The following is a 26,020-nucleotide window of genomic DNA, read 5'->3' as shown; positions in this document are numbered from 1 at the left end:
GTCTCTCTGTGTGTACAGTTTGCCTGCTTGTTTAATTTCCAGCAGGCATTCAGAAAGCTCTGCTCTGTTAATTCCCGGCTTTATAACTATAAAATAAAGAGCAGCCCATTGTTCAGGTCCAGCTGCGAGCCGACGCGACCCCTGCGGTGTATTTCCCTGACGCGCACACTGGAAATCATTTGATGTCTTTTAGAAATTCTGCATCCAGGCTGCGCTGGGAGGACAAAGGTGCTTAGAAACGACAACAACCACAGGCTCACTTCTCATCATCACACACACACACCTGCCGCTTTGGCCATTGCAATTACGAGAGCACATTCATTAAGGGGGGGGCGAAGAAACACCACAGAAATGTAGTTCAAATTCAAATTTCAAATGTATTTATTGAGCCAGGATTGAACCCTTGAGAATTTTACGCCGGTTATGAAGCTCAACACATAGAAAACGGAGCGTGGGGAGGAAAAAACACCAAGAAATTGATCTTTTGTTGGCTTCATTTTCTTATTCTATATTATTGACCCATCATAAAAGCGTCTGAAGGGATATACTTAGAGAATTATAACAGCTACATGCAGACTTTTGCAGTTAACTAAATGAGTGTAAATTATCATAACAATATAGTTAAAGACAGCATTAAAATAACAGGGAGATTATCAAATATATAACAAGCCACTCTTCAACGAACTCTCCAATAGGAACTGTGAGATGAAGAGGCTAGCTGGTGCTCCCGCCTTCTTCGTGACATCATATCCTTGCTGGGCGGGTATTTAAAGTGTCTGTCGACCGCTCTCGGTCCATTAGCGCCGCCGCAGTTTATTCCGCGCGGTCAGTCTCACGACGGGCTTTGAAACCTCTCCGTCACGAGATCCATCCATCCATCCATCCACCCATCCATCCATCCATCCATCCATCTATCTGCCTGTCTGTCTGTCCAGCCGAGTTTGAAACGTCACGGTCTCGTCTATCCACGGCGCTCCGGATATCAGATCTGAATTGACTCCTCGTTCGTTCTTCTTGTTTGTCTTTAAATGTTTTAGAGAGAGAGAGAGAGAGAGAGAGAGAGAGAGAGAGAGAGAGAGAGAGAGAGAGAGAGAGAGAGAGAGAGAGAGAGAGAGAGAGAGAGAAGCCAGGCTGTCTCCTGCGCTGTACACTATAGTATTATTAGTGTTGTAAACTCCGTATTTATAGATATATCTGTATCTGTATCTGGAGATGCTGTCAATCGGATTGGCGCTGCTGGCGGTCACGATTTTGGGAGAAGGTAAGGAGGCACTAATATTATTATTATAATTATTATTATTATTATTATTATTATTATTATTATGATGATGATGATTGTCAGGGATGGGTGAGTCGAAGTGTAGTTACTCGTTGGCAGTTTATTTTGTGAATGTATTGGTTGGTGTTTTTAGATTCCTACACGAATCCCCGCGATAGAAGCCCAGGTATTCACAGCATGTCGAGGCAGCGAGCAGACTCTCTCTGGTGCGCCAGTTCCCATGACGGTTATGTAACGCTGTTTAATACGCTGGGTTTGTGTTATTGCGCTGAATACTTTGTGTGCGTCGTTTTAATACAACGTGCTTGTGTATCGTGGAGATAATAATAATAATAATAATAATAATAATAATAATAATAATAATAATAATAATAATGAGAGACACACACGCACACACACACTGAAACAGACACTCACACGCACACACGGAGACACGCACACTGTAACAGACACACACATACACACACACAGTGGACAACATGTTACAAAAGTAATCCATCCAGTTTCCTAATGTTGTGCATTCAACATTGTTAAAAAACAATAAACAGATTAAGGCTTAATATCAGAATATAGGCTTCTAACATTTCACTACGCATTCTTCAGAGTGACATTCATGCTTCCTCATCAAACGAGTATTACCATTGTGCACGATATATGTATTTCTTTGTTGGATATGTGTGTTGTGGTGTTTTTCTCCCTAAAGCACGCCGCAGCGTTGTGCCAGTGTTACATAAGCGATTAGATAACAGGCAGCTAGCGATATTTATTTATTTATTTATCTATGTCCTTGTGTATCTTTGAAGTGCGCCACCATGCCTCGTCTTTCGGCACAAGAATATTCGCTCGCTTGCTCTGTTCGGATGTGTGATGCTCACGCCTAGAACCGAGGCTGTTTTATTTTATCTGGCAAGAAACGAGCCGAACTCCTGCTAGTCTCTGCCCGGGATTAGCGACACGTTTCCAGTAAATCGAGTCACGTATATTAAGCTGAGGGAACACGATATAAAACAGCTTGCTCATCGCTCGCAGGTGCTCAGCACCTTGGAGAGCGACGCGTTTCACACTCAAGCTGAGGGAACACGATATAAAACAGCTTGCTCATCGCTCGCAGGTGCTCAGCACCTTGGAGAGAGACGCGTTTCACACTCAAGCTAAGGGAACACGATATAAAACAGCTTGCTCATCGCTCGCAGGTGCTCAGCACCTTGGAGAGAGACGCGTTTCACTCTCAAGCTGAGGGAACACGATATAAAACAGCTTGCTCATCGCTCGCAGGTGCTCAGCACCTTGGAGAGAGACGCGTTTCACTCTCAAGCTGAGGGAACACGATATAAAACAGCTTGCTCATCGCTCGCAGGTGCTCAGCACCTTGGAGAGCGACGCGTTTCACACTCAAGCTGAGGGAACACGATATAAAACAGCTTGCTCATCGCTCGCAGGTGCTCAGCACCTTGGAGAGAGACGCGTTTCACTCTCAAGCTGAGGGAACACGAAGCCACTCTCTCGGGAGCAGTGGCTTGAAACCTGGTTCCAGGTAAGGTGACCAGACGTCCCGGTTTCCCATCAAAGGTCCCAGTGTCCCAACATTTTGCTAAAAATCTTTTAAAACGTCCCGTTTTTCAGCCACTCCATGTAGCACGACACAGTCTAAATACCTTTTGTCAAAATAACGTAAACAACCGCTTTTAATTCACAGCACCTGCAGTGAAAACAAAATGAAATACAAAGCAAGGTACTAACTCGGGTAATTGAGAATTTAGTTTGTATTCAAAATGAAGCTACAATTACATGTAATGTGAGAATTTCGTAGCTGCTCAGTTCTGGTGGGAATCCACCAGCTTAAACCAGACCAAAAACCACAATGAATAGAGCCGGGAGTGAGTAAAAAAAACCACAATGAATAGAGCCGGGAGTGAGTAAAAAAAACACAATGAATAGAGCCGGGAGTGAGTAAAAAAAAACACAATGAATAGAGCCGGGAGTGAGTAAAAAAAAAAACACAATGAATAGAGCCGGGAGTGAGTAAAAAAAACACAATGAATAGAGCCGGGAGTGAGTAAAAAAAACCACAATGAATAGAGAGCCGGGAGTGAGTAAAAAAAACACAATGAATAGAGCCAGGAGTGAGTAAAAAAAAACACAATGAATAGAGCCGGGAGTGAGTAAAAAAAAAAACACAGTGAATAGAGCCGGGAGTGAGTAAAAAAAAAACACAGTGAATAGAGCCGGGAGTGAGTAAAAAAAACCACAATGAATAGAGCCGGGAGTGAGTAAAAAAAACACAATGAATAGAGCCAGGAGTGAGTAAAAAAAACCACAATGAATAGAGCCGGGAGTGAGTAAAGAAAATGCCAAAAAGTAAATGTATTTTCAATGATTTAATGCATTATTATTATTATTATTATTATTATTATTATTATTATTATTATTATTATTATTATTGTTGTTGTTGTTGTTGTTGTTGTTGTTGTTGTTGTTGTAGTAATAATAATAATAATAATAATAATAATAATAATAATAATAATAATAATAATAATAATAATAATAATAAACTCAATATTAGTAATAGGTATTTCACACAATATGGTTACTTAAACTAATCAGCCACACATTACACACCCAGGAGTGCCTCAGATTAGCTGCTGCTAATGAGAGGATGGCTATTTAAATAACCATTAAAATAGCCTATATATATATATATATATATATATATATATATATATATATATATATATTATTATTTAACAATGTATCCCGGGTTTTGAGCTTTGAAAATCTGTTCACCCTGTTCCAGGAGACCAGGAGACCAGGAGACCTAGTTTGAGGTTTGCTGTATCAAACCCCAAGTCTCCCCTGGTGTGTCGCGCAAGGGCCTGAAACCGCGTCTCCTGAAACCCAGTTCCAAGCCACACAGTGGCTTCGTGTTCCCTCAGCTTAACAGAGGGCAGCGGGACGCTTCTGTTCAGTTTACAAAGCGCTGTCCAGGCACGCAGTAATAACGAGCATCCTCAGCTAACAGGGCTGCATTTAGAGATGCTATAAAAAACACTTCTAGTTGAAAGTAGTCATTAAGTTTCTTTAGTTCCTATACAGTAATTTACTCAGGGTGTACAGGACGTGACATTTTGTGGAACATATAACACAGTCAATTTATCTTTGTTAATAATCAGTAATATGCCTACCTGCCTGCCTGTCTGTCTCTCTGTCTCTCTCATCTCTAAGACTCACAGTCTGGTGTCTCCTCTCTCTCTATCATCTCTAAGACTCACAGTCTGGTGTCTCCTCTCTCTCTATCATCTCTAATACTCGCAGTCTGGTGTCTCCTCTCTCTCTATCGTCTCTAAGACTCACAGCCTGGTGTCTCCTCTCTCTCTATCGTCTCTAAGACTCACAGTCTGGTGTCTCCTCTCTCTCTATCATCTCTAAGACTCACAGTCTGGTGTCTCCTCTCTCTCTATCGTCTCTAAGACTCACAGTCTGGTGTCTCCTCTCTCTCTATCATCACTAAGACTCACAGTCTGGTGTCTCCTCTCTCTCTATCATCTCTAAGACTCACAGCCTGGTGTCTCCTCTCTCTCTATCGTCTCTAAGACTCACAGTCTGGTGTCTCCTCTCTCTCTATCGTCTCTAAGACTCACAGTCTGGTGTCTCCTCTCTCTGTTTTTGCAGTGGTCTCCTTGCCTCTTCCCTCCCAGCTGATGGAGGAAGATGAAAAGGTAGGTGCTACTACTTTATTTACTGATCACTGATTTTTTATCAGAAATAACTTTTTTGGGGGGGATTACAAATATCAAAGTTTGGCAATTTTTTTGTTTTACATTATACTCGACCGCAAAAGAAATTAAAAAAACTAAACAAAAAACATTTGACTGGTGCTGTGTGTGTGTGTGTGTGTGTGTGTGTGCCTCTCTGCAGGTGACTAAGTGTGTGATCGAGGTTCTAGAAGACACCTTGTCCAAACCTGCCTCCAGCCCCATCGACACCAACTGTGCCAGAATCCTCAGGGAAGGTAACAAACCAGTGTGTGTGTGTGAGCGTGTGTGTGCGTGTGTGTGAGTGTCTCAGTGTGTGTGCGTGTGTGTGAGTGTCTCAGTGTGTGGGGGAGTCTTTTAGTGTCAGTGTGAGTGTGTGAGTGTGTGGGAGTCTATGTTAGTGTGTGCACCAGTGGCTGTGTCATACTGTAAACTTCCCCTCACCTGTCTTATCTGCTCTGTAGAGTTCATCCCGCTCTCTCTCCTCACTCTGCTCTCTCTCCTCTCCTCTCCTCACTCTGCTCTCTCTTCTCTCTCCAGTCCAGTGGATTCTCAGTGTGAATGTGTTCTCTCTCTCTCTCTCTCTCTCTCTCTCTCTCTCTCCTCTCTTCCTAGATGAGCGGATTCTCGCGATGCTGCGTCATGAGAACCTGCTGAGAGAGCTGCAGGAGCTGGCCCATTCTGGTGAGGAAACCGAGACCCGAGAATAAAGATCAAACACAACACAGCACAAGGAGATCAAATACAACACAGCACAGCACAGGGAGATCAAACACAACACAACACAGGGAGATCAAACACAACACAGCACAGCACAGGGAGATCAAACACAACACAGCACAAGGAGATCACATACAACACAGCACAGCACAGGAAGATCAAACACAACACAGCACAGGGAGATCAAACACAACACAGCACAGCACAGGAAGATCAAACACAACACAGCACAGGGAGATCAAACACAACACAACACAGCACAGGGAGATCAAACACAGCACAGCACAGCACAGGGAGATCAAACACAACACAACACAGCACAGGAAGATCAAACACAACACAGCACAGGGAGATCAAACACAACACAGCACAGCACAGGAAGATCAAACACAACACAGCACAGCACAGGGAGATCAAACACAGCACAGCACAGGGAGATCAAACACAACACAACACAGCACAGGGAGATCAAACACAGCACAGCACAGCACAGGGAGATCAAACACAACACAGCACAGCACAGGGAGATCAAACACAACACAGCACATGGAGATCAAACACAACACAACACAGCACAGGGAGATCAAACACAACACAGCACAGCACAGGGAGATCAAACACAACACAACACAGCACAGGGAGATCAAACACAACACAGCACAGGGAGATCAAACACAGCACAGCACAGCACAGGGAGATCAAACACAACACAGCACAGGGAAATCAAACACAACACAGCACAGCACAGGGAGATCAAACACAACACAGCACAGCACAGGAAGATCAAACACAACACAACACAGCACAGGGAGATCAAACACAACACAACACAGGGAGATCAAACACAACACAACACAGCACAGGGAGATCAAACACAACACAGCACAGCACAGGAAGATCAAACACAACACAGCACAGCACAGGGAGATCAAACACAACACAGCACAGGGAGATCAAACACAGCACAGCACAGCACAGGGAGATCAAACACAACACAGCACAGGGAAATCAAACACAACACAACACAGCACAGGGAGATCAAACACAACACAGCACAGCACAGGGAGATCAAACACAACACAGCACAGGGAAATCAAACACAACACAGCACAGCACAGGGAGATCAAACACAACACAACACAGCACAGGGAGATCAAACACAACACAGCACAGCACAGGGAGATCAAACACAACACAGCACAGCACAGGGAGATCAAACACAACACAACACAGCACAGGGAGATCAAACACAGCACAGCACAGGGAGATCAAACACAGCACAGCACAGGGAGATCAAACACAACATAGCACAGGGAATACAATACAATGCAATACCCAGGAAATACAGCACAGTTCAGTATTGTGCAATACAATACAACACAGAATACAATGCAGGGCAATTCAACCCAACACAAGCGAACACAATGCAATATCACACTGAACACAATGCAATATCACTTATTTAAAGTCTACTCTGGTTTGTTGTAAAAAGGGTTCAGTTTCACAAATATCAGTCTGTATTCAATGCATCAAAATAGACTGTAACGTTGTATGTAGAGCGAGTAGAGCCGAGTTCAATAACCAGCACCCAGCCTGTCCCTCCACTAACCCCTCCCCTCACTGTCTATCTCTCTGCAGAGAAGCAGGAGATGAGAGGAGGCCTGGAGAAGATGAGGGTGGGACCAAGCGCCGCCCAGCGAGGAGGGGGCGGGGCCAAGGAGAGAGACGAGGTTGAGGAGAGAGAGAACCAGCGGGAGCAGGCAAAGGAGAGAGAGAAGGAGGTGGTGACAGAGGTGAAGGTGGAGAGGGAGGGAGTGAAGCATGAAGAGAGAGAAGAGGAACAAGAGGAGAAAGATGAGAAGAGGGGGAGTGTGAAAAAGAGTGATAAGGAGCTGGAAGAACTGTTTGAGGATGAAAAGAAAAGAGGGAAAGAGAAAAAGAGTGATAGAGAGCTGGAAGAACTGTTTGAGGATGAAAAGAAAAGAGGGAAAGAGAAAAAGAGTAATAGAGAGCTGGAAGAACTGTTAGAGGATGAGAAGAAAAGAGGGAATGAGAAAAAGAGTAATAGAGAGCTGGAAGAACTGTTAGAGGATGAGAAGAAAAGAGGGAAAGAGAAAAAGAGTGATAGAGAGCTGGAAGAACTGTTTGAGGATGAAAAGAAAAGAGGGAAAGAGAAAAAGAGTAATAGAGAGCTGGAAGAACTGTTAGAGGATGAAAAGAAAAGAGGGAAAGATAAAAAGAGTGATAGAGAGCTGGAAGAACTGTTTGAGGATGAGAAGAAAAGAGGGAAAGAGAAAAAGAGTGATAGAGATCTAGAAGAACTGTTAGAGGATGAGAAGAAAAGAGGGAACGAGAAAAAGAGTGATAGAGAGCTGGAAGAACTGTTAGAGGATGAGAAGAAAAGAGGGAACGAGAAAAAGAGTAATAGAGAGCTGGAAGAACTGTTAGAGGATGAGAAGAAAAGAGGGAAAGAGAAAAAGAGTGATAGAGAGCTGGAAGAACTGTTAGAGGATGAAAAGAAAAGAGGGAAAGAGAAAAAGAGTGATAGAGAGCTGGAAGAACTGTTAGAGGATGAAAAGAAAAGAGGGAATGAGAAAAAGAGTGATAGAGAAGAGAAAGAGGAGGAGGAGGCAGAGGAGAAAGAGAAACTGGAGAGGGAAGCTTTCAGGATTGAGAAACTTCTGGAGGAAATGAAGGAGAAGAAACAAGAGGAAGAGGAGGAAGAGGAGGAAGAGGAGGAGAGGAAGAGAGGAGGGGTGAAGAAGAGGCACTTCAGAGAGGGAGAGGAAATAGAAGAGGAATACAGAAAGAAGAGGCGAGAGAGAGAGGAGGGATGGGAGGAAGACATCGAGGAGAAGAAGAGAGTGGAGGAGAAGGCGAGCGATGAGGAGACGAGGCAGTTCGACCAGGAGAGAGGGGCTGGGAATAAGAGGCATCCTCCCCACTCGCACTCGCATGAGCAGGGGGGGCCTCTTAGGAAGAGACACCAGCAGGAACAGGAAGCAGAATCACTGCTCTTCCTGGACAAGAAACAGCACCCCATGAGACAGGAGGAGGAGGAGGAGGAGGAGGAGGACGGGATAGGGGAGTTCAGGAGGAAGGAGGTGCGTTCACTTCCTCTACAGTACCTGGTTTCCTGCAGGACTGCTTGGCTGCCGGTTAGTTTTCATTCTGACATCTCGCTGCTTTGTTCTGTTTGTTTCAGGAGCACGAGAACCTCTCGGAGATCGAGGCCCAGCTGAGGGAGGTGGCAGAGAAGCTGAGCCAGATCAGAAAGGGTTAACGAGCCAGTCTGTCAACAGCGTGCTCTGCAGTGTGTGAAACATATATATAGCGAGAGAGAGAAACACAAACATATTCACTGAGAAGAGAGGGGACCGCCCCGTCCATCCTGTCTATCTCATCTTATTGTTGATTCATTTCTGTGTTTGTTTTTTATTGATTTAATAATTATTTTATTTGCTGTGTGATCAGGGTGGGGGTCAATTCCTGTTTCTCAAATTCTGATTCCATTTCCAATTCCTTTTTTAAAATCAGTCCCTGTTCCCTTCTAATCAGTTCCAACACATCCAACTTGCAGTCCGCAGTACTGTGTTAAACTGAGCTTCTCACAGAGGCGACAGCATCATTTACTTCAGCTGTTCGGTCACTGTTTGTTTGTCGATTCAGTCAGCTTCAAACGAAAGCAGCTGAACAGTCACAGCAGTTATTATTCATGTCTCTGAAGTATCAATTCCAATGGAGATAGCTTCGTAGGAATGTGAATTGGGATTGGGAATTGATTTTAATTTGCAGGAGTTGACCCTGTCTGTGCAAGGTGCTGGACTGCAGTCTGGGTTACAGTGTTAAGGCCAGCCAGCAGCCAGGTTTGTGGCTTAAAACTATTTACAGGGTGACTGCTTAGAAACTGCTTAGAAATCTCACCAACAACACATAACTGCTGTTTCATGCACGCGCACACACACACACACACACACACACACACATCTATATACAGTTGTAGTCAAAAGTTTACATACCCCAATGGAAATGTATAATTTCTAGAAATTTCTCAAAAAGAATTATAGGAAAAATCTGCTTTTGTGGATGAGGAAAAAAAATGACAAGAAACAGATGTCTATAATGATTTATTTCAGCATTTTTTTGAAAAGTATTCATGCACTGACAAGGAAAATTAAATTAATAGCTAGTTGAGGCACCTTTAGCAATAATAACCTCTTTTAAATGATTAGGATATTTGTCAATGAGCTTTTGGCATGATTCTTTTGTGATTTTTTGACCATTCAACACAAAATTGTGCCAGTTCATTCGAACTCTGTGCACAGCCTTCTTCAGCTCATACCAAAGATCCTCAGTCGGATTTAGATCGGGACTTTGACTCGGCCATTCCAGATCCTTGATTTTATTCTTCTTTAACCGTTCTGAAGTAGATTTTGACGTGTGTTTTGGATTGTTGTCGTGTTGGAATGTCCAGTTGCGATTTAAACCAGGTTTTTTAGCGGAGGGTTTCAGATGATTGGCCAATATCTTTTGGTATGCTATGGAATCCATTTTACCATGTTCTGGAACTAAATTTCCTACGCCATTAGAGAAAATACAGCCCCACAGAAGGATATTACCACCTCCATGCTTAGTAGGTATGGTGTTGTTTTCTTTGTACGCCTCACCAGACTTGGCCTGTGATCATTGAGACCTTCACCATGCAATACTCGACCTATGGTTGAAATGGAAACCCCAGTCCCACTTGCAGCCAATTCACTTTGAATATCTTTGGCAGTTAATCTCGGATTGTTATTAACCTTCCTCACAATTCTTCTGCTTGTTCTTGATGAAAGAACCTTCTTTCTTCCAGACCGAGGGAGCGTTGTGACAGTATCATGAATCTTGTACTTATTGATAATAGAAACAATAGTTGAAATTGGGAAATTGGGAAATCTTCTTGTATCCTTCTCCAGCTTTATGACAATAAATCATTTTCTGCCTCAGGTCTTCGGATAGCTCTTTAGTTTTTCCCATATTGCCTTATTGGTGCTGACAGCAATCATCCTGTGCCTGACCCTTTATACTCTCTAAGAATGTTCACCTACAATCCAGCACGTTCTAGACTTTTCTAGAATTAGGTTCTGCATTATCATATTGAAATTTCTAGCACCTTGTAGACAATACTATCATAGCATCAAAGGGTATGAATACTTTTGAATTAGCATTTTTGGAGTTTTGCAAAAAAAAAAAAAATGCTGAATTAAATAATTGTAGACATCTATTTCTTGTAACTTTTTTCCTCATCCACAAAAGCAAAACTTTTGCTACAAAAGATTTTTCCTAAAATTCTGTTTTTGAGAAATTTCTAGAAATTCACAATAAACTAGAAATATTTCACGTAAACTAGAAATATTTATAAAACCTGAGATTATTATTAGCATTATTATCTGGTGTTGAGTTATTATTGTTATTATTATTATCATCACTGTTGTTCTATTGGGGTTGAATTATTATTATTATTATTATTATTATTATTATTATTATTATTATTATTATTGCTATTCTGTCCTATTGGTTTTGCTGGCTATGTACTGTTATGCAGAGACTGGTATTTTATATTGTTCAACACTGGCATTGTCTGCATATGGGCCCTGATAAAGGGGAATTCTCATCTATTGCACTGCATTGTCTCATAAAATCATACAAAGTCTTATTACCTGATCTAAACTTCTCTAGGATTTGCATCATTGCGTCTCAATGATTCAATTAGTAAGAAACACATAAAAAAATACTGAAATGCAAACATTTTGATTATAAGTCAAAGTCTTTCTGTGTCTTCAATAGAAACACTGATAGAAATTTAGTGAATCCTGTAACAAACGTCTCTCTCAGTGTCTTCAGTGTAAATTCAATGGCAAACGTTTCCACTAGAAGACTCTCTCAGCGTCTTCAGTGTAAATTCAATGGCAAACGTTTCCACTAGAAGTCTCTCTCAGCGTCTTCAGTGTAAATTCAATGACTAACGTTTCCACTAGAAGTCTCTCCAAGTGTCTTCAGTGTAAATTCAATGACTAACGTTTCCACTAGAAGTCTCTCTCAGCGTCTTCAGTGTAAATTCAATGACTAACGTTTCCACTAGAAGTCTCTCTCAGTGTCTTCAGTGTAAATTCAATGACTAACGTTTCCATGAGAAGTCCAATTCCACGTCTTGCAGACCAGTCTTGTTTCTCAATCCAGCCCTACTGAGTGTTTAGCAGTCCCTGAAGAGACGCATCTGAATCACACTTCTGAGTTAGACTGTATCCGGTCGGACTGGGTTGAGTCCTCCTTTGGGCATGTCAGACAGTGCCAGAGTTGCCAGTCTCCATCTCTCAATGACTGTTATCAGGGTATCTCACGCTCCAGTCAGAGTTTCTCTTTGCAGGGGTGTGCTGTCCTCCCCAGTGCAGCTGTGTGTCGCTCCGTTAATTTAAGAGCACAAGCGCTCAGCGAGTGTCATGGACGCAGTGAGAGTGAGAGTGAGGGGGAGAGAGTTCAGAAACACTAACATAAACTTAATACATTCAATGACAAACGTTTCCACTAGAAGTCTTTCTCAGTGTCTTCAGTGTAAATTCAATGACAAACGTTTCCACTAGAAGTCTCTCTTACCTATTATGTCCCTTTCAATATTTCTAAGTTTAGTGTTTAATAGTGTTTCATGAGTGAGTGCAATAGTGAGAGTATGTGTGTATGTAAGAGTGCAAGTGTGTGAGTGCGAGTGTGAGTGAGTGTGAGTGTTTGCGTGTAAGCGTGAGTGTTTGAGTGCGAGTGAGTGTTTGCATGTAAGCGTGAGTGTTTGAGTGCGAGCGTGAGTGTTTGAGTGTGAGCGTGAGTGTTTGAGTGCGAGCGTGAGTGTTTGAGTGCGAGCGTGAGTGTTTGAGTGCGAGTGTGAGTGTTTGAGTGTGAGCGTGAGTGTTTGAGTGCGAGCGTGAGTGTTTGAGTGCGAGCGTGAGTGTTTGAGTGCGAGCGTGAGTGTTTGAGTGTGAGTGTTTGAGTGCGAGTGTTTGAGTGAGAGTGTGAGTGTGAGTGTTTGAGTGCGAGCATGAGTGTGAGTGCGAGTGTTTGAGTGAGAGTGTGAGTGTTTGAGTGCGAGCGTGAGTGTTTGAGTGTGAGCGTGAGTGTTTGAGTGCGAGCGTGAGTGTTTGAGTGCGAGCGTGAGTGTTTGAGTGCGTGTTTGAGTGCGAGCATGAGTGTGAGTGCGAGTGTTTGAGTGAGAGTGTGAGTGTTTGAGTGAGAGTGTTTGAGTGCGAGTGTTTGAGTGCGAGCGTGAGTGTGAGTGCGAGTGTTTGAGTGAGAGTGTTTGAGTGTGAGTGTTTGAGTGCGAGTGTTTGAGTGCGAGTGTGAGTGTTTGCGTGTAAGCGTGAGTGAGTGTGTTTGAGTGCGAGTGAGGGTATGTGTGTGTATGTAAGAGTGACACTCTCTGTAGTCTTGCTGTGTGCTCTGTTTTGTGGATTATTAAAGCACAGTTTAAAAAACAAACTTGCTGCCTCGCTGTCTTCTGTGTCTCTGAGGAAACAAGCATCTCAAGCCAGGGGAGAGACGTGGGAGCGCTCGAAACAACGCCCTGAAATTCACAGTCACAACATCGCTTGCAGAGTGTCCAGTTGACAGTGTTATGGCAGGTGGTTCTAATTTTTTGTCCAGTACCATGTTAACCTCCCATAGGACTGATACAAATGGAACAACAGCAAAAATAAACTTGTACAAGTGCTTTAATAAATTATATAAAATTATTGTAAAACTATGTAATAAATATATACAGAACAGAATATTAATCTCAGGAAAAAAAAAACTCAGATTTGTACAATCAGTAACTGATCATCTCCCTCATGTAGTAATATATCCTCTTTGGTCATGAACTCTTCATTTTTGTGTTTTTTTTTTTTAAATTTAAAACATTTGTTGTCAGCTCTATGGAGTTGGAGAAGTTGCATTAATAATAGATACATAGATAGGAAACTGAACATGGCACAATTCTACACTCGCTGACTGAAGCGGATATACAAGCAAACAGGCAGACTCCTGGTAACTCTGCTGTGACTGAAGGGATTCTCAGCACAGTGTGAATTAGTCTCACCTCTGACTTGTTCGCGCCGCTCTAAGGGAAGAGGAACCGTTTATTAATGTCAAACCTGTGAGGTGAGGCTCGCAGCGGTGAGGAAGAGCCACTAGAAACTGTCCTGAGGGCATCAGATGATTCTAGGGCATTTGCCAAGCACTCCCACCTTTCACTTCCTGAGCTCGTCACCTCTCAGACATCAACCCACCCTGACCCAACCCAACCCCAGCCCTAAAACCTAACCCAAATCCCATACCTAACCCAATACCTAACCCTTAAGAATCATCTGATGCCCTGAGGACAGTTTCTAGTGGCTATTTCATCTGATGCCCTGAGGACAGTTTCTCGTGGCTATGTCATCTGATGCCCTGAGGACAGTTTCTAGTGGCTATTTCATCTGATGCCCTGAGGATAGTTTCTAGTGGCTATTTCATCTGATGCCCTGAGGATAGTTTCTAGTGGCTATTTCATCTGATGTCCTGAGGATAGTTTCTAGTGGCTATTTCATCTGATGCCCTGAGGATAGTTTCTAGTGGCTATTTCATCTGATGCCCTGAGGACAGTTTCTAGTGGCTATTTCATCTGATGCCCTGAGGATAGTTTCTAGTGGCTATTTCATCTGATGCCCTGAGGACAGTTTCTAGTGGCTATTTCATCTGATGCCCTGAGGACAGTTTCTAGTGGCTATTTCATCTGATGCCCTGAGGACAGTTTCTAGTGGCTATGTCATCTGATGCCCTGAGGACAGTTTCTAGTGGCTATTTCATCTGATGCCCTGAGGATAGTTTCTAGTGGCTATTTCATCTGATGCCCTGAGGACAGTTTCTAGTGGCTATTTCATCTGATGCCCTGAGGATAGTTTCTAGTGGCTATTTCATCTGATGCCCTGAGGATAGTTTCTAGTACTATTTCATCTGATGCCCTGAGGATAGTTTCTAGTACTATTTCAACTGATGCCCTGAGGACAGTTTCTAGTGGCTATTTCATCTGATGCCCTGAGGATAGTTTCTAGTGGATATTCCTTTGTGCTGCAGTGAGGCTCACGCCCTCGATCAGGGTGCTAGTGCTGGGGGGCATGGCTGATGCCCCCACCTCCACCTCCCCTCCCTTTGCTGGATGGTCAGGTGAGCCCCTGGTCTCACAGGCCCCTCCCTTCTCCTGCAACAGAGCCTCGATGTGGTTCAGCAGCGCAGAGAAGAATTGGGGGACCCCTTCGTACCCTGAGGAGAAAAACTGTAGAGTGAACCCCAAAACACCACGAGGCAGGACTGCAAGAACCAGCATGCCTTGATACAGGACTACAATAACAAGCATGCACTGCAGCTCCTAGCCCTTCACTGACCTGGAAATGTACAGGACTACAAGAACCAGAATGCCTTGATACGGGACTACAACAACCAGCATGCACTGCAGCACCAGCAGCGGCTCTGACCTGGGAAGATGTTGATGTCGATCACAGTGTGCCTCCCCGTCTCAGTGTTGACGATCACGTCCACTCCGAAAAGGGACATCCCCAGCTCCGACCTCAACTTTGTTACTATGGCGGCAATTACATCATCGCAGGGGGGGCGGGGAAGAGCGGCCTCCTCTTCCAGCTGGAGAATGAGAGAGAGTGAGAGCGCTCGTCCGCTTCCCAGCAGAGAGAGAGAGAGAGAGAGAGAGAGAGAGAGAGAACTCACCGCAGTCAGGTGTGAGGAGGACTCCGGCTTGGACACGTCATGACTGTTGAAGAAGATTGTCTTCCTATCTGCAAACACATAGCAGAGCTGTGAGAGAGGGAGAGAGGGCAGACACACCGAGAAGAGTTGTGAGAGAGGGAGGGAGAGGGAAAGAAGGCAGACACACAGAGCAGAGATGTGAGAGAGGGCAGACACACAGAGCAGAGCTGTGAGAGAGGGCAGACGCACAGAGCAGAGCTGTGAGAGAGGGCAGACACACAGAGCAGAGCTGTGAGAGAGGGAGAGAGAGAGGGCAGACGCACAGAGCAGAGCTGTGAGAGAGGGCAGACGCACAGAGCAGAGCTGTGAGAGAGGGCAGACGCACAGAGCAGAGCTGTGAGAGAGGGCAGACACACAGAGCAGAGCTGTGAGAGAGGGCAGACACACAGAGCAGATCTGTGAGAGAGGGCAGACACACAGCAGAGCTGTGAGAGAGGGAGAGAGTGCAGACACACAGAGCAGAGCTGTGAGAGAGGGAGGGAGAGGGGGAGGGAGAGGGAGAGAGGGGGTGCAGACTCACCGGACTGCCCCCGAGGGAAGTTCTTGAGCGAGGGTCTCTCCACAGTGAAGTGAGCCCCCCCCACCACGAAGACCTTGTGCAGCACGGCGCTGTGATTGATGAAGCTCTGCAGCACGCAGGGGGGGCGAGCGTCCCACAGGCCAGCCGGGCCGAAGATCAGAGACATCTAGAGGAGCACAATACGTAAGCAATAAGACTCGACACGGTGGGCAGTGTTGAGCAATACCTGACTGCCCAGGGGGCGGCATGAGGCCCAACGCCACTGTTTTGTTTCGAGAGCCATTATATTTATTAGAAAGCCCACTTTGTTGCTGCCCATTGCTGTTGTACAAAGGCTGGGGTGATGCCTAATTTTTCACCATTGATATCGTTTTTCAAAAAAGCCGATGCATTGATTCATCGACGTTATGAAAGGGTAAAAATAAAAATAATCCAGCAGTAATGCGTGTGGAGCTGTGGATTACTGTGCAGCATTGCTACTAATGGGTACTGATTCAATTACATCAGTTTGTGCACATAGTAACTAAAAAACAAACAAAACAAAGATGGAATAATTTTCTCTGTGTTGATTTGTGTCAATTGAGGGTTAAGCAAAACCCACGGTTGCTGTCCACAGCACTTCAGTTAATTGTCCAGGGCTTATATTTTACCTGGACTATCTCGGCAAGGCATCTGGTAGCCTGGTGCAAGATTTGTAGGCTCTGTCTATGTGGATTTGCATGCAGCTCAGGATACCTGCTTGTCTTGGAGGCGTGATCACAATCTGCACGCTTCAAAGAGCCCTTTTCATCTAGGGCGGATGACCCTTGTTTACAAATCGTTGTTTCTATGTAAAATGCTGATTTTAAGTCACAGGTATGAACCACAATCAAGCCAAGTGAAAGGGTTGCGACTGGCGCGCCTCCAGGAACGGGGGCAGGCTCTGTTATTGGTGGGAGTGGAAGATTGCCATTGCCTGGGGGTGTAACCTGACCTGTACATGAACGTTTGTAAACCTTCCCGAGACCTGTGGGGTCTCACCTGCAGCTTTGCTGTTCAAGGTTTGACCTGCAGCTGCTGCGTGGAATTGCGTTCTGTACTGTCTTTTGGATTTGCTTTGTTCCTGGATGAAACGGTTCTGATTGAAGATTGTCTGAAGAAGACTGACTAAATATTTTGAAGAAGTAAATGAACCTTACAAACATGAAAACAGCAGCATGTGGATAACATAGTTTTTTTGCTTCACAATGATCTTCACAAACAAAAGTCTGCAGTCTACATCATTAAGCACCGGCTTTACCTGTTCAGCTTGAATAACTTTAACACCCGTTCTTATACCTGAAGCTTAACTGATTGGAAATACACCCAAACTGGAACGGCAATGTCTTCTACACATTCACTCTCTCTCACACACACTCACTCTCTCTCTCTCTCTCTCTCTCTCTCACTCACTCACTCTCTCTCTCAATCCATCTCTCACACACTCCCTCTCTCTCACACACACACACACACTCACTCTCTCTCACACACTCCCTCTCTCTCTCACACACACACACACACACACTCACTCACTCTCTCTCTCACTCACTCACTCTCTCAATCCATCTCTCACACACTCCCTCTCTCACACACACACACACACTCACTCACTCTCTCTCTCTCACACACTCACACTCCCTCTCTCTCACACACCCACTCTCTCTCATACACTCACACACTCCCTCGCTCACATACACACTCACTCACTCTCTCACTCTCACACACACTCACTCACTCTCACATACACGCTCTCACACACACTCACTCACTCTCACATACACGCTCTCACACACACTCACTCACTCTCACATACACGCTCTCACACACACTCACTCACTCTCACATACACGCTCTCACACACTCCCTCGCTCACATACACACACTCACTCACTCACTCACTCTCTCTCACTCCCTCTCTCTCACACACACTCTCACTCTCACACATGCTCTCACACACTCCCTCGCTCACATACACACTCACTCACTCACTCACTCTCTCTCTCTCACTCACTCTCTCTCACACACACTCTCACTCTCTCACTCTCACACACGCTCTCACACACTCCCTCGCTCACATACACAAACTCACTCACTCTCTCCCTCTCTCTCACTGACAAGTTCATCAAGTATTGCCAAAGATACATTAACATTAAAACAATGACATTTGTAAGCCTGGCTAGTCTATTATGTGTCTCTCCTCTCCCCAGGAAGACCTGCAGTTTCTCCTCTTGGCTCTGCAGCAGAAAGCCCTCTATTCTGTCTGTCAGGCTGAGAGAGTATCGCTCTCTCAGCTCTCTGTACCTCCCACAGGGTCTCGGTCTCAATCTCTCCACTGTGTCTCTGGGTCCACAGTCGCTCCTCTCTGGGTCTCCACTGGGCTCTGCGCAGCCCGTTTCAAGAGACAATTTGTGGCCACTGCCTCTGGGGTTCTTGATGATAATGAGATTCTCTGCCAGGGTGTACTCTCTGTTAAGAGAGCTGTAGAGGTGGAGTTTGTTTTGGTGTTTAATCAGTTGTCTCCAGTAGAGGGCGTAGTTTTCTACCAGGGCGGAGCCTAGTGGTATTTTTTTCAGTGCCAGGGCTCTCCTGCATAGTGATGCTAGTTCTGGAGGTGAGGGATGCAGGTAGGAGTGTAAACCTGGTTTAAGTGCACTGCCTGGGACCGATTCTGGTGCTGGGAAGTGAAGGGAGTTTGGGCTGCTTTCTTTTAAGTGGAACCAGAACTGAGTTATTCTTTTTTTGTATGGGGATCAGCAAAGGAACTCTCCCCCGCTCTGCTCTGCAGCCATTCTCTCGGACACACTCACTCTCTGACACTCTCTTTCTGTCACACTCACCCCCTCTCTGACACACTCACTCCCTCTGTCACACACTCACCCCCTCTCTGACACACTCACTCCCTCTGTCACACACTCACCCCCTCTCTGACACACTCACTCCCTCTGTCACACTCACTCCCTCTGTCACACACTCACTCACCTTGTGAGAGCTCGATCCGTGGGCCACTCGCGTTTTGCAAACTGGTGGGGGGGACAAAAAATGTTATTAAATAAAACCCAGCACTCGAGGCGACTGTGTCTGTGAGTCCCAGTCCTCGGTACTGAACTCATGGATGGGGAAGGGGAGGGGTGCTGAGAGGTCTGGCTCACTGTGTTTGATGAGGGGAGGGGGAGAGTGATACTCACTGATAGGGAAGGGCAGGCTGCGCTGAGCTCTGTCCAGCTGTTTCTCACTCAGCTCCGTCGAGTTAATCTCCATGTAGGGGGGGCTGCAGATCCACTCACCTGGGAGAGGAGAGACAGGTTAGTGCTGAGATACAGCGGAGGGGAGGAGAGGAGAGGACAGGAGAGGAGAGAGATAGTGGAGTGTGGAGAGTAGAGGTATGTGTCTCACCAGGGATGGCAGTCTGCAGTCCCTCCATGATCCTGTAGGAGGCAAAGCGATCAAGGAGGCGTCTCATTGCAGGGAGGGGGTCCAGCAGCACAGTGTGGGGGTGTCCCGCAGTGTACCTCTGAAACACACAAACCACTGAACACAGGCACAGAGAGGGGCAGGGAGGAGAGGGGGACAAGAGAGAGGGAGAAGAGAGGGAGAGAAGAGAAAAGAGAGAAGGAAAAGGGAAAGGTAAGAGGGGCGATTCTAACCACGCCCACCTCGAATCGTTCCAGCAGCTGCTGTGATTGGCTGTCATGCTCCGCCTCCCCCATGACATCAGAGAGCTTGTGGATGATGACATCGAAGGGGCCCTGCGCAGCGATTGGCTGGTTCAGATTGATCTGGAACAAGAGGGGGTGGAGTCAGAGAGACAGATTAGAATCACCACAGAGAGAGAGAGAGAGAGAGAGAGAGAGAGAGAGAGAGAGAGAGAGAGAGAGAGAGAGAGAGAGAGAGAGAGAGAGAGAGAGAGAGAGAGAGAGAGAGAGAGAGAGAGAGAGAGAGAGAGAGAGAGAGAGAGAGAGAGAGAGAGAGAGAGAGAGAGAGAGAGAGAGATTAAAGGGATTTACTTTATTTGTGTTTAAACATTGCCGTTGCTGTGAGGAGCTTTGAATTCAAAGCTTGGGGAAGCCCTATTGTGACATCACTGCTAAACAGACTTTCCCTTATACAGCACAGTGTGACAAAGCACAGAGAGGTGTGGTAAAGCATATTAATAAACGTGACAAACCAGAGTAAACTATGGCAAATGCAGACTGTTACCTCACAAAGAGTGGTATCAAGATTCAAATAAGACTGAATAGCTCAACAGCAGAATATTATTATTCTTAGCAGTGCTAATGGTAGGGTGTCAGCAGGACCCTCTCTGGGCAGCGCTGCTGACAGACTGAATACCAGCTGCTACAGACAGCAGGACAGTGACAAGCACACTCACACTGATACACTGAGAAACAAGCAGAGACACACACACACTGAGAAACAAGCACAGAGACACACACACACTGAGAAACAAGCACAGAGACACACACACACACTGAGAAACAAGCACAGAGACACAGACACACACACTGAGAAACAAGCACAGAGACACACACACACTGAGAAACAAGCACAGAGACACACATACACACACACACACACTGAGAAACAAGCACAGAGACACACACACACTGAGAAACAAGCACAGAGACACACACACACACACTGAGAAACAAGCACAGAGACACACACACACTGAGAAACAAGCACAGACACACACACACACACACACTGAGAAACAAGCACAGAGACACACACACACACACACACACTGAGAAACACAGTCACACAGACACACACACACACACTGAGAAACACAGTCACACATAGAACTTCACCTGTAACTTACCTGGACCACCTCAATCCCTCGATTCCTGAGAGAGAGAGAGAGCGAGAGAGAGAGCGAGAGAGAGAGAGAGAGAGTGTTAGACACCAGGTACAAGGAGCTGGTTTTAACCTCAACTGGCGCTGGGACAAGAGAAGAGGGACAGGTGGTAATGAAGACTGAACTACCCCCCCTTCCCTTCCTCTACCCCTCTCCCCATAAAGAAAGCTGGGGGCCAGTTTCACAAACCACTCCTAGCACTTGGCAGGCTGCCAGCGAGCAACAACACTGGAGTTATTTGTGTCATAAAAGCAGGTTATGGAGCGGGTGGGTGTTTGGAGTGAGTGACATCACCTGGAACAGCCCAGCCCGTACCAACCACAGCCTCCCACGGATCGATGGAGCACGTCGATGAGGGAGGAGGCACCCTCCTGATCACACGCTAAGAGTCCCAGGGGACGGGTCTCATTAATGAGTGGTGAACTGAACTGCTCCATTCCTGCTGTGGGAGTGCTGCAGGGTGGGGCGCAACGAGACGCAGGAATGACAAGCCCCTCCACCCTCACATTCACACGCACACACCTTCTCGATTGGGTTTCTCTGCTCACACTCAAGACAAACAGGATCTCAGTCAGGCACTGTTACTGGAAGAGAGGGGGGCCCTACAGTGCTAAATCATACCTGCCAGGTATCCAAGCTCTCTCTGATAAAGCAGCCTGTGTACAGATTGTTTAATTAATCAATCTGGAATTATATATTACACGGGACATGATTGTGAAGGAGATGCTACAGCTGCATTTAGCATTACTGGCAAAAGTGTTTATTGATACTAAAACTACTAAATTCCTACTGCAGGGCAGATTGCACCATACAAGGTTTTAAATAAATGTTGTGATCTTACGACTACTACTACTACTACAGTAGTAATAAAAACAATAATAATACATACTTTTATTAGCCACACTAACCTGCAAAGTTCTGCAAAAACCACTAGATTCATCCTCTTCCTTTTCTTGTCATTCAAGCAAAACCCGACTCTTCCCCTCCGCGTCTGCATTGTAACACTTTGTTACTGTGTTTTATTTCAATGTAAAGGTAATGCCATGTATTTCAGTGGAGACAGTCAGCTCCTGGTCTCCTCTTGCTCCTCGTAAGACACACAGAAAGGAACGGTCGGGTTTTTATTAGACTTTATCAACAACTCAGGGGCGTGACGTGACTCACCTGATGTGCCACTCCGGTAAACTTTGTATCAGAAGAGTTCACAGAGCAGAGCGCTACGCGCCGCCATTCCGGCTCCACGACGGAACATCAATTAGTACTAAAGGACACGGCAAACGGAGCCAAAATAGCGAACATGGGGGTTCAGTTTCACCGCCAGCTCTGAGCAAAAAAAACCACAGGCTTCGCTGCTTTCGGCTTATCGGGTGATTTATAGATTGATACGTTTCCTTGTTATTTGTTTTGCACTCACTAAGCAACTGCGTGTAAAAAAAGTAAACTTAATAAAGCATAGGGAAGCATTGTAAAGCACAGAGAGGTCTGGTAAAGCATAGGGAAGCATTGTAAAGCACAGAGAGCTCTGGTAAAGCACAGGGAAGCATTGTAAAGCACAGAGAGGTCTGGTAAAGCATAGGGAAGCATTGTAAAACACAGAGAGGTCTGGTAAAGCATAGGGAAGCATTGTAAAGCACAGAGAGCTCTGGTAAAGCACAGGGAAGCATTGTAAAGCACAGAGAGGTCTGGTAAAGCATAGGGAAGCATTGTAAAGCACAGAGAGGTCTGGTAAAGCATAGGGAAGCATTGTAAAGCACAGAGAGGTCTGGTAAAGCATATGGAAGCATTGTAAAGCACAGAGAGGTCTGGTAAAGCATATGGAAGCATTGTAAAGCACAGAGAGGTCTGGTAAAGCATAGGGAAGCATTGTAAAGCACAGAGAGGTCTGGTAAAGCATAGGGAAGCATTGTAAAGCACAGAGAGGTCTGGTAAAGCATAGGGAAGCATTGTAAAGCACAGAGAGGTCTGGTAAAGCATAGGGAAGCATTGTAAAGCACAGAGAGGGATGGTAAAGCATAGGGAAGCATTGTAAAGCACAGAGAGGTCTGGTAAAGCATAGGGAAGCATTGCAAAACACAGAGAGGTCTGGGAAAGCATATTTAAAAAAAAAAAAAAAAACACATGGTAAATGCATAGTATAACCGTATATCTGGAGGCTGAACCCCAGACCTTCAACGGTGTTTGGATCCTTTTCAGAAATGAGCCACATGAAATCCGGTGTAAAACAAATAAATCCACTTTATTAATGGAAGAACTTTCGAAAGGTTCACAACAGATTAATCCGAGCACAATCGTAATGCTAGAAAATAATAATAATAATAATAATAATAATAATAATAATAATAATCGCTATGACTCGTACAGCCGGTAAAGAGAGAACTCAGTAACAGCACGCTACCCTCATCATTTGAGACTTAATTTTATGTAGAAAATACACGATAACTCATAATAATGTATACAATTGCATTATTTATATACTGTAAGGAAATTATGAAACTACGTTTGTGTATATTCTAATTAAAAAATACAAACTTAAAGCGACCGGCGTTTTTCACTTTCTAATCTTAAAAAGATACATAAATACACGAGACTCATTCCATTTTAACCGATTAATTTTAAGTACAGTAGCCTACCAATTAATGTTTTTCTTTGGGGGAAAAAAAAATCAAAATAATAATAATATTAACGAACACTTTAAAGCATGCAATCTCTGTCAGCCAATTTAAACGCTGTCTCTCTTTCAGGTATGATTCTGACGACCACTTCGACCGGTTCTGTTCAAGTGTGACCCGGTGTCTGTGACTGTCGAGGTGAGTGTGGGAGAGGAGAGGCGAGAGAGGCTAAACAACAGTCTCTGGCTTGTAGATTTCGTGCTGTTCAGTGAAAGGATTAAGCAGAGACGACGCCGTTTGCGCACAATGCAAACACCTGCGTGCGCCTGTGAGTCCTCCGGGGCAGGTTTACGAAGCAACGCTGAGTGCTGACCCCTGACCCCCTCCGCAGGTGAGCTGGCACTCACCTGTCTCTCCTCCGTCCTCGCTCTCGACTCCAGACCCGGCGAGACCGAAGTGGGCGTGGTCACCGCAGACAAACCCAAGTCCAGGTAGGACCCCAGTCCCCCCTTCACCTACAAAGCCTGCTTCAACTGTTGTTATAATAATAATAATAATAATAATAATAATTTGTAAAAGGTCTATATTTTTATTAATTCAGTTTTTTTTTATGTGTAAGTGAAATAACAATCACTGTAAAAGTAACAAGTAATAATAATAACAATAATAATAAATAATAATAATGTTCATTTCTGACAGGCTGCAGAGGGAGGAAGAAATTGAGACTCATCTGGTGGCTATAGCAGAACGGGATTAGACACACAGAAGACAAGACAGCTCCCCAACACATCCCTGCAAAGAAAACAACAAAATCAAACTTGAATTTCTAACATCAACACAATCTGTGTGTCTCAGTGTGTGTGTGTGTGTCTCTCAGTGTGAGTGTGTGTGTGTGTGTCAGTGTGTCTCAGTGTGAGTGTGTCTGTCTGTCTGTGTGTGTGTGTCTGTGTGTGTGTGTGTCTGTGTCTCAGTGTGAGTGTGTGTCTCAGTGTGAGAGTGTCTGTGTCTCAGTGTGAGTGTGTGTCTCGGTGTGAGAGTGTGTGTGTGTGTGTGTGTGTGTGTCTCGGTGTGAGAGTGTGTGTGTGTATGTGTGTGTGTGTGTGTGTGTGTGTCTGTGTCTCCTATTGAAATCAGGAATGGATCACACTGCTGTGCAGGGGTGTCACGTGTGTGGGTAATGGCTTGATCATTAGTGAGCGAGTGAATATGAAGTTACTATTGGATGTTGACTTTGTTGCACCCCCAGCTCCCGGCATGCAGAACACAGACGAAGTGCGGGAACAGGATTTCACTGTTTTTATTGTTCTGGATTAATTTCCACGCTCGGAATGCAGGCAGTTCACTCTGTCCACTGAAGACACAGCCTTCAATCAAGCTGCGACGCTACTGCACTAGAGACAGGATGTGCATCTCAAACATTCATCCCTGATTCGCTAAGATCTTTACCAACAATAAACAGGCATGCACAGATCAATCACATAGGCCTAAAACAGCAGCAATATCAATAAGAACAACCATTATTAGAATAATAATAAACCAGTCCAGCCACGTACACAATTTATAGTTTTTATTTTAAATATGATTTTAAAGATGAAGCAGAATTTGAATTACATTGGTTTAGCTTCTATCTCCCTTAACTTAGTCAGCACAGAGGTTCTTAATAAAAAATAAAAATACATTTCATTTGGAGCCATTCAGTGCCGTTGTCTTAACGACAAGCTTGTTTTGTCATTTTTTGGAGCTTTTTTTTTTTTTTTTTTTTTAACTGATGCCATCGACCTGTTATTTTAATTTTCTCTTCACTGAATTGACCTCCGACCTGGCAGGCTGGTAGATATTCGTGTAAAAGAATTAGGATTTTTAAAAAACAGGATTTTTTTTTCTGCAGTACCCTTTTCTACCTAATAAAGTCTGGGGTCCGATTTGCTAGAATTTACTGGGCTGCAGGAAATTAAAAAAAACCGACAGAACCACTTGACCCAACAACTACTCCCAGAACCCAGCATGAATTCCTCAAAGCAATATCCCTCAGCTTCACTCCACTGTCAACACATTCCACACCACGACCCGCCCCTCTCCTCAATCCCTCTCCCACGACCCGCCCCTCTCCCCAATCCCTCTCCCACGACCCGCCCCTCTCCCCAATCCCTCACACCACGACCCGCCCCTCACACCACAGCCCGCCCCTCTCCTCAATCCCTCACACCACGACCCGCCCCTCTCCTCAATCCCTCTCCCACGACCCGCCCCTCTCCTCAATCCCTCTCCCATGACCTGCCCCTCTCCTCAATCCCTCTCCCACGACCCTCTCCTCAATCCCTCTCCCATGACCTGCCCCTCTCCTCAATCCCTCTCCCACGACCCGCCCCTCTCCCCAATCCCTCTCCCACAGCCCGCCCCTCTCCTCAATCCCTCTCCCACGACCCGCCCCTCTCCCCAATCCCTCTCCCACAGCCCGCCCCT

General features: G+C 45.1%; 2 protein-coding genes across 2 annotated transcripts; one reads left to right on the top strand and one right to left on the bottom strand.

Annotated features, from left to right (window-relative positions):
• The first annotated feature begins 779 nt into the window (after positions 1–779).
• On the top strand, positions 780–12,641 carry LOC117415143 (golgin subfamily A member 6-like protein 25). Its single transcript, XM_034025132.3, has 6 exons — positions 780–1,261; positions 4,949–4,995; positions 5,195–5,288; positions 5,647–5,715; positions 7,390–8,855; positions 8,957–12,641. Exons 1-6 carry the CDS (start codon positions 1,213–1,215, stop codon positions 9,032–9,034), a joined length of 1,803 nt encoding a protein of 600 aa, XP_033881023.3. The 5' UTR covers positions 780–1,212; the 3' UTR covers positions 9,035–12,641.
• An 802-nt stretch (positions 12,642–13,443) lies between these two features.
• LOC117414905 (inositol-tetrakisphosphate 1-kinase-like) lies at positions 13,444–25,652 on the bottom strand. Its single transcript, XM_059026602.1, has 10 exons — positions 21,857–25,652; positions 20,913–20,937; positions 19,744–19,866; positions 19,484–19,601; positions 19,276–19,374; positions 19,070–19,110; positions 16,073–16,238; positions 15,514–15,581; positions 15,267–15,429; positions 13,444–15,054 (listed from the first exon to the last, which is right to left on the bottom strand). Exons 1-10 carry the CDS (start codon positions 21,943–21,945, stop codon positions 14,843–14,845), a joined length of 1,104 nt encoding a protein of 367 aa, XP_058882585.1. The 5' UTR covers positions 21,946–25,652; the 3' UTR covers positions 13,444–14,842.
• Positions 25,653–26,020: the final 368 nt, after the last annotated feature.

The sequence above is a fragment of the Acipenser ruthenus genome, chromosome 7, assembly GCF_902713425.1.
Source record: "Acipenser ruthenus chromosome 7, fAciRut3.2 maternal haplotype, whole genome shotgun sequence".
Classification (NCBI taxonomy): domain Eukaryota; kingdom Metazoa; phylum Chordata; class Actinopteri; order Acipenseriformes; family Acipenseridae; genus Acipenser; species Acipenser ruthenus.
This window is presented reverse-complemented; position numbering and strand designations above follow the sequence as displayed.